At 39.8% G+C, this 16,835-nt stretch overlaps 1 protein-coding gene across 5 annotated transcripts in view; it reads left to right on the forward strand.

Annotated features, from left to right (window-relative positions):
* The window catches only part of LOC18430483 (YTH domain-containing protein ECT4), a 33,076-nt gene extending 19,690 nt beyond the window's left edge, over positions 1-13,386 (forward strand). For all 5 annotated transcript variants that reach the window (XM_011623706.3, XM_088860272.1, XM_020665028.2 and 2 more), the window contains one exon: positions 12,422-13,386. In XM_011623706.3, the coding sequence (XP_011622008.1) occupies positions 12,422-12,955 (534 nt within the window). In that variant the 3' untranslated portion in view covers positions 12,956-13,386. The remainder of the gene's footprint in view (positions 1-12,421) is intronic.
* The last annotated feature ends 3,449 nt before the right edge of the window (positions 13,387-16,835 follow it).

Raw genomic sequence — 16,835 nt, forward strand, 5'->3', positions numbered from 1 at the left:
TATTCCCCTATGTGGGGCAATGGGCCCTATAACTCCTAGAGTTCGACAATTGAACTTTGCAATGAATCGTTACAGATCGTTAGTGAGTGCTTCGCTATTTGGTATCAGTTTGTTTACATAAAGATCCTAAAGCGTTAGCTACCACTGTGCAACTTCTATTTCTTAAAAAGACCTGAAGCCTTGACATAAAGGCATCAAGGGTATTATTTAGGATATAGGAGAATAAGAGGCGTGAAATTTAGAAAGCGTATCAAATAATGGGTCCATAGATTTGTGGGGAAAGATGTCCGTGAGTTTCAAAGTCTTGAAAGCAACTAGTGTATCTATTAACAAGTTCTACAATATATTTTTTGGAGGTTGTTAATAGTGGGAATTTTTTTGTAGGAAATTTAACAAGATAATCATGAGGCTCTGAGATGGGTTGGTTTACCTTGGAAGCGAGAGAGTTGGATTACTGAGGCTCATTTATCTCATAATTCCACATTCACTTTTGATTGGAGTGGTGACTTATTTTCATGAATCCAAATAAAGTCATCTTCAAAAATTGTGCTTTTAGGAATTTATTGTCTTGGAGTAGTTTCTAGGCTGCCGAGTGCCACTAGTGACAAAATCAAACTCCAATTGATTAGTACCATGATATCAGCAATTTTGTCTCTAAAGATACCAACAAACCACTATTGAACAACGAGTCAAACGCCCAAACCATAACCTAAAATTGGAACTGCTCTGATAACATAGTCTCCGAGCCATGCTTCAAATTGTTGATTCATTGCCAGAGATGTCTTAGCTCCAATAGTTCATTATCCAATGGATCTTTCCATTCAAATATGCCATTTGAGAGTTATCATTATTTATAAAATCTGTTCCTATTTAGCGGAATTCTATTGGATCAAATGACAAAGACATTGTTGAGAAAGAGATGGCTTTTCTTGGATGAAATGAAACATTTGATTCATATAACAGGAGAAAGATTTCCCATTGCTTAGACGGAGAGAAACAATTTGTGGCAATGAAATAGGGATTAAGTGGAATTGATTGGGTGGTAGAGTTGTGGAAACAATCGTTTATTCAGATTTTGGACTGTAGCTCGATGGAACAATATGCTATTGCTGAAACATGGAACAACTGTAATCTTAGGTGAAAACACTATATGGATGGTATGAACTACCTGAACAAGAATTCATGAATGGCGAACAACCATAACCTATTACTCACTACCTCAAACAACAAGTGCCCCATTAGCTGGTGAGACTCCAGCTGGTCCAAATTCAAATTCAAATTCAAAATTGAATACAAATCCAAATTTGAATTCAAATTTATTAAAATCCCATTTGGTTTGTTTACCATCAATTGTCCATTCAAGCCTTACCATATCCAATGGATGCCTTCGAGCCTCTTGTATCAAACCTAACAAGCCTCCATGTCTTGGTAGGGCATGTACCCGCCAGTTGCCTCCATGAAGCCAAAACACCTTTCCCACTCACTTCCTCGCCCTTGCACCTATCCCCCACAGTTCTAGACACGAAAGGGCCACGGTACCCATACATTCAGCATTCCATTTGTTACCCCTCTAGAAAGCACTCAAATGTTTGCCGAAGCCACTCAATCGCTGTTACTCAACTGCTGGCCCTAAAGTTCGTACAACCTCCACTGACCCACCGATACCCCCCTTCCTTCTCCCCGGTAAGGGAAAAAAGAACAGAAAAAAAAGCCTCTTATCCTTTACTATCAACCAAATACCACCATATGACTCTTCAACTGGCCCCATCTAATAGATTGCCCAAGCAAGTCTCCATATCCATTCAATTCAATCTCCAAAAACTGTATCTGGCCTTTACCCCATCTAATTCCCTTAACCCTCATCACCTTAATGCTTGCATGCCTCCCCTCTCCAAGTCTGCAACCCCTTAAAACCCCTCCCATCTTGCTTCTCCTATCTTTCCATTCAACAAAAACTCACCCTTCTCTACTCTTGCAATCTAGTTTCTACTCGCTCCTACTTTTCAACTTTGACTTCCTCCAATCATCTGGTTCTCTGTCACGAGCAATTCCCTCTAGTCTTTCATTTCCTTTGCTGTCCAAAAAAAATTCGCAAGGCTTGCCTCTTAGCATCCACCAAAACACAGACCCCTGGCCCAGAAAAGGGCTCTTTCAACCATTCTACCTTTCCCTTTTTCGAGAAGAAAGATGCATCAAACACTTGCAGTCCACATCCTCATCCCATGTTGCTACTCGTTTCTCTCCTTTGGTATCGTTCCTTTTCTCCTCTCGTTCTCCTAATCCCTTGACCTTGGGCACCCTTCCTTGGGAACCTCAAAATACTGTGGAGGTTTCCCTGCCTCTAGAGCCCCCAAACTTTAGCTAATACCTTTTCTAATGTAGAGGACTTCTTTCCATCTTTGGACGCAGAATCCTACCTTTCGTGGACTCCAAAGAAATTAAAAGGATTTCAATGGAAAAGGCAATACTGATTCAGATGATATAGGTCTAGTCCATGAAGGCTACATCAACAACATCACCGATGCTGTCAGAGCCTGTGCCACCCAAGGCCTCCCAAACTTCAACAAAGGGCCAAAGGAAAAGGGAGAGGTGACAGGGAGTTCAAGAGTTGGCTTGTGGATTCATTTCTAATCTAACCAAGCCAAAATTGGGGAATCATAAAACCACCCAACCCCCCAAACACAAACAAACATCCCAACCCCTACCCTCTCATATCTAAGTGTTGCCCATATTCTAAGGTACTCTTCTCAACCACATACAAAAATATTAGCTTGGAACATCTGGATTTTGGGTGACTTTGTGAAAAGAGATTCCATTCGCAGCAACTCCCATGAATACCAATCTGATACTCTCATTGTTGTAAGAACCAAAACAGAAACTTTGTGTTGTGGCAGAAGAGTTGTGGTCTGTTCAATCCTTTTAACTCCGGCTGCTTTTGATGGCTTTGGATTCCCAGGGACCCCACTGTTCTCACTCTAGTTGCATCTCATATTGGTCCTTTGTTCCCGCACTTCCTGATGTTCTCAAATGGGTTTCACTGCCTTCTACAGCCCCAACAGGCTACATATCAGAGACCTCTACTGGGTGGAACTGGATCAGATCCAAACTCTCTGTCCTCTCCCTTAGCGTGCCCAAAGTGACTTCATTGTCACTTGCTAGTCCTTTGAGAGAAACAAAGGGGTTGAATCACTGCCAATATGGCAAATTTCTCGTCCTTCCTCTTCAGATATAACCTCATGGACCTACCCCTCAATGGTGCTTCCTTCACCTGGTCAAACTCGGGGTGGTGATGGGTCAGGATCGGATCCGGACGCGACCTGAAAATATACTAGTGGGACCTGGACCCAAAATATTTATTGGGGACCCGGACTTGACCAAAAAATAAAAAACAAAGAGAGAGAGAGAGAGAGAGAGAGAGAGAGAGAGAGTAAAGTTAGTTATGAGAGGATTAGTGCCCACCGTTATTAAAGAGAGTAAAGCTAGTTATAATAGGATTAATCCCAACGGTCATATTATAAAAGAATAACAGTAGGGATTAAACACATATTTCATAAATATGTTAAATTTATATGCATTATTTAAAGGAAAAAGTTTATATAGAGCCGAGGCTCTAAACAATCAACTTAGAGTGCACCTGAAAAATTTCATTGGAAGAGGTTCTTTTGATGCCCAAATATCCTCAAATTGATCATCTCGACATCAAGATGGATGGACATGTGAACAAATGGGTTTCTAGTTTTGAAAATAGTGCATCTTGTAATGCATTTTTGGACCGTCAATTTTCAAGATTTTCATAGATCTGCTTGATCTACACTATTTTTGAAGCTTTAAATTTTATAGTCAAATATGAAAATATATTTTAAGGCTATCACAAAGATTGCTAGTGTTGAAGCCACATTTCTCGACAGTATTTGAAGGTGTGCTTAACTTTGATTGTTTAGAGCCCTGTCTCTATACAAAACCCTTATTTAAATGTTATAACTATAAATATATATATATATATATATATATATATATATATATATATATGCATTATTTAAATGTTATAAATATAACTACATATATTTAAAAGAAGTTTATAAAATTCCGGTTGGATCCGGGTCGCCTGGGCCTGGACCCAACTGCTGTTTGGGCCCAAGATTTGGACCTGGACTCGATCGCTGGGTCCAAATCTTGGACCCATACCTGGTCTTGGGTTGGGTCTACCCGTTGGGTCTCGGGTCCACAGATACTAATTGCCACCCCCTGGGTCAAACCATTTTGTCTCCCCCATTCTCTCAAAGCTGGACTGCTTGGTAAGCGCTTTCCAGGGAGTCTACATTAGAAATTTACTCGGATGGTCTGACCCATCTTTGATCGCAGCCCTATTCTCCTTGATATCCAACCAGCCCAAGTGTGCCCTCTTCTTTTCAGACTTGAGTTGATTAGCTGGAGGACAAAAATCTTCACACCCTGATATCTAGATGTCTCTCTTCCTTTGAGGTAAGGTTTTGGCCATGCTAGAAGTTGCAATTGGTGAAACCAAAATTAAATGCTTGGAACCAAGACCACTTGGTCATCCTGCTTCTCAAGAAAGCGTTCTTTCTTTTCAGAAATAAAGGAACTTGATTTGCTTGAGGAGTCCAATGACCTCTAATGAGAGGAACGAGCTAGAAGGGTCTCTGCCAGATGGTGCCAGAAAACATCCTAAATCAGGAGGGAACTTCCTGTACTAGAGATTAGGAATCAAATGGCTGAACAAGGGTTACAGGAACACGGCGTTCTTCCACCAAAGAACAAATTGCAGGAGGAGAAGCGATTCAATCTTCGAATCCAAGAGAGCAGACAAGCATAAGATGACCAGAATGACATCGTTCTGGTAATCACCAATTTCTTCAAAAACCTCTTCTCTGCAGGCGACATCACTAGAGCAAAATGTCAATATTATTTTTCAAATGATCTTGAGGATAGTTCATCTTGGTGAGAAACTGAGAGAGACATTTCATTAAACATGCCCAAAACCATTGCTGAACTAGGTTGTTACAAGCCTGCGGGCCCTGACGGCTTCCCTGCTATTATTTTTCACCAATTTCCAAATTCCCTTAGTCCGGATGTCATCAAGTAGCTCACTGATTTCCACAACAGGGGCATCATAAACAAGGTAATGAAGCGACATTCATTGTCGTGGTTTCAAGTTAGGAGCAAGGAAATCAAAGATTTTGGGCCTACAGATTGAAACAAATGCTAGGTGAGCCTAGTGGCCCGGGGGGCTTGGGCACCTATGTGCTAGGCAGGCATCTAGGTTTCTCAAGGCGCCCTAGATGGAAAGGTATGCATATACGTGTTTGTGCGTGTGCATGCATGTGTCATTTTTGTAAATTTATGTATTAATATATCTTCTAATCAAGTACAAATGCGTTTATATGTGCCTGAAACGCTGAGAAACACATTGAAATAATTGATGACATTTCAAAATTGTAATCAAAAGATATGTTTGTGTGTGTGCTTATGTGTTACGTTTTCTCACCGAATATATGCATTTATATGTGCCTGAATTTCAAAACAATATATGAAATGATACCCATGATCCCATAAAAGATCCCTTGACTAGGTAAGCATTTCTTCACCCATACCCCCACTCAAACCTATTTTTCTCTTCTTTATCTAAACCCTCTCTTTGTGACCATCTTTCTGTCCTCTTTCCAACCAACCTACTTTACCTCCCTTTCTATACCCAGACCTCAGTTCTCTCTATATCCAAATACACCAAAGCCCTTCAACATAACACACCTCTTACCAATTCAACCCCTCTTCCCAACCCATCTCTTTTTGCTGCCCATACTTCAAATCTTTAGCGCTGATAGCAGCTACTTCTCTCTTGGGGCACCTTCTCTCTCCACAGCATTCTCTCTATTTCTCTTTTCTTCTTGCTTTGACTACTCTCTGTACTCTCTCTCCTCCGTTTCTCCTTTCCCCTCTTCTCCCCTCTCGTCTCTTCTATCCCTTCTTCTTTTCTCTTCTCTAACAGCTGACCAGAGATTGCATCTCGCTGCTGCTAGCAGCTAACTCTCTCTCAGTACACCTTTTCTGTCCTCTGCTTGCTTTCTATTTCCCCTTTCTTCTTGCTTTGAGTACTCTCTCTCCACCCTGTCTCCTTTCTTCTATTCTCTCCTCTTGTCTCTTCTATCCCTTCTTCCCTTCTCTTCTCTAACAGTTGACCAGAGATTGCATCTCACAACTGAGGCTGCTTCTGCCTCTCTTATCTCTCCCAGTTCTCTCCTCTCCTCTCTTCTTCTCTTCATACTTCTGCCACCTCTTGATAGCCGACCTCAGACAACATCTCGCTTTTGGAGGCTCCTCCCTCGACAGCTGGAAAAGAGGTGCAATGATCTTTTAGGGATTGACCAAGATAGAGAGGAAACAGAGGTGACGGACAATTTTGGGAAATATAGAATTCGGATAATGGGGAAAAATTACAACCCCTATCAGTTTCAAAGGCTCTTCAGGTGTGGAAGGCCTGCTGGATAGCCCCTTACTAGTAGATGGAGCTCCCATTTTGTTCCACAATATCTCTGTTTATTCTCTATCTTGCCTCCACATCCCCATAATACAAGCTGCTCCCTCTCCTAGCAAAGGAAGCAAGTCAGAATGTCGATCGCTTAGCTCGCACCAACACAGTCTCGCCTGTTGAAAGCAAAACCTGGATACAGAACTTTTTTGGGAGTTTGTTGAACTCCGATCACTTCTATTGTTGTAGATCTTTTTATTCTTTTCCCACTTTTTATCTCTCCCTCTTTCTACTTTTCTTACTACTTCTGTTTGTCTGAGCACCCAACTTGTGGGAGTGCCGTCTTTAGGTTATAGCCAAATGTATTCTTACCATTTAATTACAATGTTAACCTTTCTCAAAAAAATAAAAAATCCATAAAGACAAAGTACTAAACAACTTAAATACAAGAGAACGACCATAAGTCCATACCATACTCCATAATTCATAGCTCCAATCTTCATAGTCCATATACTTTCTAAAATGGAAAAATCCGAAGTTAAACCCATATTTAATCCTGGTTCCCCACTCCTATTAGAAGTTTAGAAGTTAGAACCCTTGGAAGACATTTGGAATAAAAATAACCTTTGTTACCCTATCTTTGATGTTCAAAGTTTTAGATGACTACGAACCTCTAAATCACCCTAATGTTCCCCTTAGAACTTGTCTTTGTGGTTCACAATGAATCTAATGAAAATAACTAAAGCTAGAGATGATTTCTCAAACTTGTCAAATATTTAATCTTAAAGACCCTCCCTCCCCCGGTCCTTTTCCTTCAAAAAGGAGAAAAGGTGAAAACTAGCCCTTGCCGAGGGCGTTTTTTGTTCCTTGGACAAGGACGAGATCTGGGCATCGGCCCAGGGCCAGGCTGGCCATAAAGAGCATCATATGCCTAGGTGGCGCATCCGGGCCCGTTAGGCTGGGTGGGGAGGCAACTTATGTGGAAGGTGGCCCCCTTTTTTGTTTCATTGCGGGCCAATAAGTTTGATCAATGGCTCCTATATAATCCTCGCAAAGGTCCTGGTGTGCCCCATGCACCAGGTTCTGGGTTAATTTATCTGCCCTTTTCAAGGCGCTGTCCTACAAGTCCGGAAGACCCTTGATGGGGCGATCAATGCACACAATTGCATTGACAAGAGATTCTAATTCAAAGTTCCAGGCATCATCTGCAAATTGTATTTGGAAGAGGCTTACAACCACATCAATTGGACCTACTTGATTGTATCCTATCCTAGATGGGATTTCAAGGAAAGTGGAGTGCTTGGCTGTCATGGTGTTTATCCTCTGCAGATGTTTTAATCCTTATCCATGGAAGCCTGACAGGTTTCTTCCCATCTTCGCCTAGGTTTAGGCAATGAGACCACTGTCTTTCCTCTTCAACATTGTCAGGGATGACTAGAGGTCCATCGATAATCTCTACAATCATGGATTGCTCAAGGATTTCTCCACCTCACACAATGGACCTACCATCTCCCATCTTCAATATGCGGATCTCGTATGTATGTATGTACATATGTGTGTATGTGTGTACGTATGTGTGTATGTTTGCATGTATGTGTGTGTGTGTATGTATATGTGTGTGTGTATGTATATATGTGTGTGTGAATGTATGTGTGTATGTGTATGTATGTATTTGTGTGTATGTGTGTGTATGTGTGTGTGTGTGTGTTGTGGAAACAGTTGAGTGGCAATTGGCATCATGGAAATGGCTCTATCTATCTCTGGCTGTCGCATCATTCTAAACTATTTTGAGTATTCCGGTCTTCTAGATGTTTCTCTTTTGAATGCTGGAGAATACAATCCACAAGTTGGAAAGCCTGATGCGCAACTAGCTTGGATGAAACTCACAAATTCTACCTAATAAAGTGGGATATAATATGGAAAACTAAGAGATCAGGGGTTTTGGGCCTCTTGGCACTCTTTCCAAAAAGTGGTGGTGGCACTTTTCCATCTACCAAGATCACCTTTAGTGGTCGGTCATTAGGCACAGGTATGATACAATACCACTCCAGCTGTCTGCTGAAAAGACAACCAAAATGAGGGCTATAGGGGCTTGAAAGGCCATCAGCCAGGTGCATAGACATTCCTCTGTCCATGCATGTTTCCTGCCTAAATCAGGAGACTGCCTCAAACTTCGAAGGGACATGGTGGGAGGTCACCTACCTCTCAAACTTTCTTTCCCAAACCTATTCAACCTGGTTTGGACAAGGATCTATTCAACCTGGTTTGGACAAGGATGCCATGATTGATGCATATGGCACACACCTAGGTGGCCAGCTAGTTTGAACACCCTCCACTAAAACCTATTCAACCTGGTTTGGATAAGGATGCCATGATTGATGCATATGGCACACACCTAGGTGGTCAGCTAGTTTGAACACCCTCCACTAAGACCTAAACGGCAACAAAACCACATAACTCTTGTCTGTGATTGAGCTGTTGAGCCAAGACAAGATACTTGGTCCCCAGACCCAAATGGTACTTTGTCTGTGGCCTTCTACAAAGTCCTTACCTCTGCCGATCTAGATCTAGGCACTGTTCATAGGTTTTACATCTCCCCTGCTCCAAGTCTGAGCATTCAATTGGCTAGCCATATCAAACAAACCTGATCTTCATTCACTGTAAGTGGAAAGGTATTCAACTGGCCAACCAGATGCATTATGTGCAACACGAAAGAGGAAATCGTTGCTCACCTTTTCATCCACTGCAATCTGGCATTTAAGGTCTGAAGTTTGATCCTCCTCCAACTGTTTGGATACTCTTACCCCCCTGCAATCAGACAAAAGCCTCTTCATACTACACTTCTTCCTGCTCCTACCACTTTGATCTGGTGCCTGACCATACTAGGTACTGTTTGGTCAATCTAGCTAGAGTGGAATTGTCAACAAATCTTAGTCAGTTTTCACATTCCCAAATCACCACCTTCATAGCATTAGGTCAACAATTACCTTTGAAACACTCTAGTGAAAAAAAATTCAGATACCTTAGCAGCAATAGATCGCTGTATCCACATGACATACACCCCCAGGATCATCCTTGTGGCTGCCACCCGAACAAGGAGCGATCAAACTGAATTTCAATGGCAGTCCCATTGGGAACCCAGGCTCAGCTGGCATTGTGGAGTCTTCAGAATTGATACTAGTGAGTTCTTAGTAACCTATTCCGGACCTGCTGGTACATCAAATGTCTCATTTGCCAAATGTAAAGCTTTGCTGGTTGGCATACAGGCATCCAATAGAGACTGGGTTCAATAGTCATCATTGAAGGATACTTCAAAACATCATTTCCTGGCGCAATAAGTACGCTCCAGCCCGTGGAGCTTCAAGAACCTCTGAGCAAAATTTCAAATAGTGCCATGGTCTCTCGGTTTTCTTTAGACACACTTGGTGAAAAGCAAACTCAATTGCTGATTGCCTAACCAGAGGATTGATTTGCAGTACCCACTTAGTCACCCAACTTTAGACACTCCATCTAAGCCGCCATTTTTTGTACAGCCTCACTCAAATGCTTGCCATTCTTTGTATAATTTGGTACTAAGCACCCGTATGCATTTTTGTCTTTTGACACCTCAAAGTTAACTGTATAGATTTAAATTATTAACACAAAGAGTTATCACTAGAAATAGATACCTATATTAATATAATAGGTGTCTATGTTAGGAATTATGAAATAATTCTGAATATAATGAACAAGAAATTGTAAATTGAGGAATTATGAAATAATTCCGAATATAATAAACAAGAAATTGTAAATTGAACTATAAAAGTACCACTGGATTACTTAAAAGTAAATCAAGATGTAAAATATATCATATTGATGTTTCATTCCAGTTAAATATTTTAAAAAAGGGTTTTTCTAATGTTAACACCCCTCAAATTCCCATGTGTTGCGTTTAGCAATGGGTGTGAACTCCTCATTTACCTCAGTTGTACCTTTGTGTTCCCTTGTCTATATAGTGAGGAAGGGTATTTATGTCAAAAATTTATTTATTTAATTTTTTTTGAAAAAGAAGATGCAGGTTTTGAGAGAGAGAGAGAGAGAGAAAGAGAGAGAGAGAGGACTAATAGAATTAATGGCTTGATGTCAACTGTCACTCTCTTCATTCTTCAAACCTTCTTTGAAACCCTAAAGCAGAGATTCAAAACCCTAAAGCAGGTTCGAGCCCATCTTTCTCTTCCCAGATTATTTCTTGCTTTTAAAGGTTTGGAAACCCTACCATGAAGGTTCATCAAAAAACCAAGTACTCTCTCTCTCTCTCTCTCCCTCTTCATCACCATTTTACTTGAATGTGTTGGGTTCTTTTATACTCTGTAAATTTACTGTCGCAAATTCACAGTGAATTTACCGTGAAGAATGGGATTCGGCCATTGTTGCATTCACTGCAACAAATTTGCTTCAATTTACTAAATAGGATGCGGATATTGTAGTTATGTTCACTCCGAAGCTTGAATTTATTGGAACTCATTTTGTAGTCACTGTAAATTTAGTGCAGCAAATTCACTATGATTTCACAGTAAAGAACGAGATTCAGATGTTGTGAATGAGTTCGCTATGCAAAATTTGCTTGAATCTACTGGATTACTTGCTTAAACTCAAGTTTAATTTATGATAAGAAAACATACTAAATTGGAGCGACATGATTGCCCCTTCTAACTCCCTCTCTCGATGGCCTGCTTCCTTACCCTTTAGTATATACAAGACAATTTCTTCATCCCCCAGTCCATATCTACTTTCATCTAAAACTGGACTTGATTTCCAGGGATTCTGAACAGTAGGGTCCCTTCTCTCTCTCTTCTCTCTAGGAGAAGAAAAACAAGGAGGTGCTTTGAATGGCTGCTCAGGAGTCCTGCTAGTAGCGTGCTTGATGATTCGAGGAAGAGGAAGAGTTGGAGTGGGGTTGTGCGGTGGGTCGATTTGAAGAAATAGAAAGGGACATTTATGGGAAGAGGGAGAAAGTGATAGAAAGAGAGAATTGAGTTGGTATTCATGAGCTTTCGATGGAGGAGAGAGAGAGGGGAATGGGGCTACAGAGGGCAAGAGGAGTTGGTTGCAGAGAATACCGGAGGGTTTGAGACAAAAGTGACGAAGAGACTTTTTATTTTCCACATATCTGAACTAAAAGAAGGGGCATATAAAGTAAATGAGGAGTTCATACCCATTGCTAAACGTAACACATGGGAATTTTAGGGGTGTTAACGCTAGAAACACCCTTTTAAAAATTATTTTTCATATTTCTCAGCTGGTGCATTGCGCAACACACGCCATTAGCTAGTTGTTTCCTACTGTTCATGTTTCCTATTCCATTTGTCATATCACATTATTCAAAAAAATTATTATAACTTGGTGTACAAACTGATTCTTATATTGCAACAAATTTTGCTGTGTACATGTGCATGCGCTAGACCGAAACCATGTTTTTAGAGTGAAGAGCAACGGCCAACTTTTATCTGCTTCTATGAGGTACTGGAGCAAGAGCGATACTCTATTGAGGCAGCATTAGACAATAGTCCAACACCTTTAGTATTTGGGTTTTTAAACTTCAAATCACAAAAGTTTTGTGAACTTCTTGGTGAATGTTGGTGCACATGTGCTTGGCTCTTAAGGTTTTTCAACGTTTTCCATGGAAAATCAAATAATGCTTTGTAATGATTTCAAGTTTTAGCGATAATCCCTTCTTTTAATTGTTGCAATTCCTCATTGGGTTCTGAATTACCATTCATCATATTATTAACAGCTTGAGAGTCATTTGTCCTAGTTCAATAGACATATTTCCTTCTAAGTTTAACTCCTTGGGCAATTTTATTTTATGTTGTATGTCTTTGCTTTCCCACATTCTAACTTGCAACTATTGAGATAAATATTCCTATGATGGAATTAACCTAATCCTCCATGCAGATAAGATTTCCTCAGGGTATTGAGATGCTGGCTATCTTCAAGAATTATGCATCGAAAACTTCCATACTGGATGATTTCAAGTATTACGAAGATCGCCAGAGGGTCTTGCAGGAAAAGAAGTCAAGGCTCCTGGCCAAACATTACCAACAAGATGGGTGTCTGATGCCTCAGCTTCTTGAGCCTAGTGACCTGAAAAAAACCCCAAAACCAGAGGAGCATTCGCTGACAGCACATACTACGGATGATATCACTTCTATATTGAAGGTTGGCTCCATCTCTATTGGCCCTGACCTCCGAAAGAGAAATGATGAATCAGAAAAAGAAAGGGTCCTAAAATTGAATAATGCTACAGCGAAAGATAATTTGGAAGCAAGTCTTGATGGGCCTAGTGTTTTTACTGTGGGTTCTATCCCAGTAAATGTTAATGGGTTTGATCATTCTTCAGGGGTTCTAACAGTGGGAAGCATACCCATAGATCCTAAGACACAGGTAATTAGCAAGATTGGTTCCAAGTCTGCAAAGGGCTCAAAGTAGGCCTTCTTTTTCTTCTCTTGTGATCGGTTTTTTTGGAGATTTTGTGGGGAGTGAGCCAGGTGTATTATGAATGAAGATAGTCGGTGTCAGATTTTTAAGGAGTAGTTAACTGTGCAGTTTGAGATGGAGATGTTTTGTTTCATAGGTTCTTTTTCTTTGGTGTTACTGCTCAGAATTTAGTTGTTCTTTTCTTTCGTTCGTTTTTTTTTTACTTGGGAAGGGCAGGGTTTTGATTTCATAATTTGTGTAATTGTGATTCCTCTGAGGTGGCCTTGTCTGTTGGGCTTGGTATACATAGGAGTCTGGAGAATAGTTGGTTTTTGTTTTACATATGTATTCTTTGCCCCATGCGGCTGAAATTTACTTGGAAGTTAGTTCACTTCCATGTTGTAAGAATTTTTCTTAACACAAATACAAAGTTTGTTTACCTTTGTCTCTTGTGTTGAACAAATAATCTCTCTATCTCGCATGCACGCACGCCCAAAAGCGAATGGAAACTAGTTTGGGTGTTTGGCCTCCGGGGAATTGTCAATTGTTCAAGGGTTTGGTGAATATTTCTAGAAGATGCAAGGTATTGTTCCTTGTCAAAAATATGTTTCAAAGGTATTTCTTAGAAATGCGTACGGTGGGACCATTCATTTTTTATACAAGGAGGTTGGGATTATTAAAGACTATTGGATGTGAAATTTGGTGTCATTGATTGAGTATAAATTTTTTTTTGGAATGTTGTGACACATTGATATATGGGATTTACATCTAATAGATACAAATGATTGTGATCTCTTTGTGCCAGTAGTAAATGGTTTCATAGTATCATTATGCCTTATTACGGGTCATACTCTCATTGAGGTTATAAGTCTCCATATTTTTTCTCACTGCTTTCAACTATGTCTTTTTGGATCGATTTTTGGCCTTTTTTTTTAGCCTTCCGTTTAAACTAACTCACATATCTTAATAGCTGCTGTATTGGATTTATGTTAGACATGACCAACCCACTTAAGTCTATTTTTTTTTATTGTATTATCTATTGGTGTCACATTTAAATTCTCTTGAATGTATTCATTTCAAAATCTATCCTTTCTTGACTTATCACTCATCTATCTCAACATCTTCATTTCCGCTACACTCATTTTATGGGTATGTTGTTTTTTGACCGTCTAACATCTTGGCCCATAAAGCAAAGTTGCTCTCACAACTGTCCTATAGAATTTGCCATTCAACGTCATTGGTATGTGGCGATCACATGAAATTTCGATTGTACATCTCCACCCTGCCTACCTAGCTTTAATTTTATGTGCAAAATATTTTTCAATCTCTCACTTTTCTTGGATTATCGATCCAAGATATGGCAAGTGCATTCGTTTTGATATTTCTTGGCTGCCAATTTTAGCTACCTCATATCTACTCTTGTTATTACTAAACTTGCATTTCATATACTCTATCTTAATCCGGCTAATTTTAAAACTTTTAGATTCTAGAGCATCTTTTCAAAGTTTTAACTTTGTGTGAATGCTATTTCGGGTCTCATCGATCAAAACTATTACATGCGACCAACATGCACCATAACACCTCATAGTGTAGGTGCCAAGTTAAGTTGTTTATAACTAAGACAAAGATATGGGCTCAATGTTGATCCCTGATGTAGACCTGTTGTCATTGAAAACTCACCCGTCTCTCCACTAATTGTGCATACACTAGTTAGCGCTCCCTCGAACATATCTCTCATCACATCAATGTAATATCTGGAAATTTCTTTCTTTTCCAATATCCATCAAATCAAATCTCAATATATTCTATCATAAGCATTCTCTAGATCAATAAAGACCATGTAGATGATTTTTTTTCTGTCCTAAATTTCTCAATCAGTTTGCCTAAGTAGAAAAATAGTCTCGATTGTTGACCTCTCTGGCATAAAACCGAATTGATTTTCTGATACACACGTGGCCAAGCTAGCTCTGATGCTATTGCTCTGCTCAACTCTGATACTTCAAGAATAATACTTGATTTAGGAACTTCCTTCCTTCCTTGCTGGTTGGCCTTGCTGCTTGGCTGCTTTCTCCGGTGCTAGCTCTGAAACCGGAGGTCTCTGTACCGGCTTGCTTGCCCTGAGGTCTCTGTACTGGCTTGCTCGCCTTCCTGCCTTCCTTCCATGGCTTCTTGACTTCATAGTTGAGTAGCTTGCCTTAGTCATTCAATTCCTCTCTCCCCACAACTTTATAGTGTAACTCATAAGTTTGATCCTTCAATAGTTCGCATAATTCTCTATGTCTCATTTGTTCTTGTAAATAAGTACCACAATCTTTTCCTCAATCCCAAATACCTTAGTGGTTTTAGGAGGAATAAGGATTTTATTTTGTTTTTCGTTTTGATTGGGAGGAGAGAGAGTTCCAAGCTGGGAGAGCCCTTGGCTTAGTGGTTAGGGCATAAGGGACGGTATCATAGCTTCCAAGGATTGAATTAGCTGAACCTACAATAAAGAATGGACCTGGTTTCTATGCGGCCAAGCCTGCATATGTAAAAATGCGGGCCTCTTAATAAATCTATTTTTGAGATGGATTTTAAGGCTTGGTTTGTAAAGACATGTAATCTATAATATGGAGATCTTGGATATGAAAAAATAAATAAATTTCAAAAACTACAAATAATAATTTTAGTAAGAAAACATTTGGACCGTTAGTTTCCAATGTTTTTTAGATGGAACACCTACTTGCATCCATCTTAAATATGGATGCTTTACACTTTTTGGACCGCATATGTAGAAATGCGTTCCAGCCTGCATGAAACAATTTTCCATAAAGAAAAAAAAAACCATGGAACTAGTCTTTTGAATTTGGAAATGTATTTGGTGCTTCTGTGTGGCTGCATCCAAGACTGTAGAGCTGCACTTCATTTGCTTGGCTTGATTGACTAGGTGTTGATGATTGCGGCATCACTTACCAAGTTTAACTTCTACATGAATTACACGCACAAAAACAAAGGATCTAATCATTTCCTTTGAGCTGTTAATTTTACTTCTATTAAATCATTAGGAGGAGCTTTTCAAAGGATTAATTTGAACACCATCAATCATTATTCCCTATCAATATTTTTGTTGATTTTTGTACTTCTGGAAATAAATTATTTTTTAATACTAAATTTCAGCACGTGTGAAGCAATTGGATTCGTGATTGTATTAGTTGAAGAAGTTAACTTATAATAAAGGGAAACTTCCATTCCTCATATTAGGAGGGTCGAAACAGTGCCCTCCTGTCCCATCTCCATTCATTTAGTTAAGGAAAATGGGGAGAGCATGTTAAAGAGAGCTAAATTTTAAGGAAAAACATATAAATAGAACATTTATTTTTTAGTATAAGGAGGTCATAATTTTTTTGATCCATTAAATTTCAAATCGGTTGGTTGTAAAAGTACATTGGGCTAGATTTAAAGTTCAAATTTTTTTTTCGAACTTCGTAACACACCTCAAATCATCCAATTTAATATTTAATGTCTGCCTAAGAATAACTGTGAGTTCCTTGTACAAAAAATAAACACTCACCTAGTAGATAATTTTTAAAATGATGAAGCAGTCCCCAAAATAGAAGTGTTGGAAGGGTGTTTTCCTTCATGAGTTTTACCATCAATGATCGCTTCAGTTCTAACTTACCAAAAAGAACACTATTCTGGTCCTTTCATCATTGGGCCAAATCCGAAACAACTTCAAATTTTCTCCAAATTAAGGAAGGAATAAGCCATGAATACTCCTTTCTTGGGCACTTAGAGGTAGTGCTGGCAATGGGCTCAACAGCGCGGCCTATCCCGGTTGACTCGGCCTTAAAACAATTCAGGCTTGGGCCACAAACTATGGCCCGGGGGCCGGGCTAGGGCTAGTGACAGCCCGGTT

The sequence above is a fragment of the Amborella trichopoda genome, chromosome 3, assembly GCF_054954075.1.
Source record: "Amborella trichopoda isolate Santa Cruz 75 chromosome 3, AtrichopodaSantaCruz75HAP2 v2.0, whole genome shotgun sequence".
In the NCBI taxonomy this organism is placed as follows: Eukaryota; Viridiplantae; Streptophyta; class Magnoliopsida; order Amborellales; family Amborellaceae; genus Amborella; species Amborella trichopoda.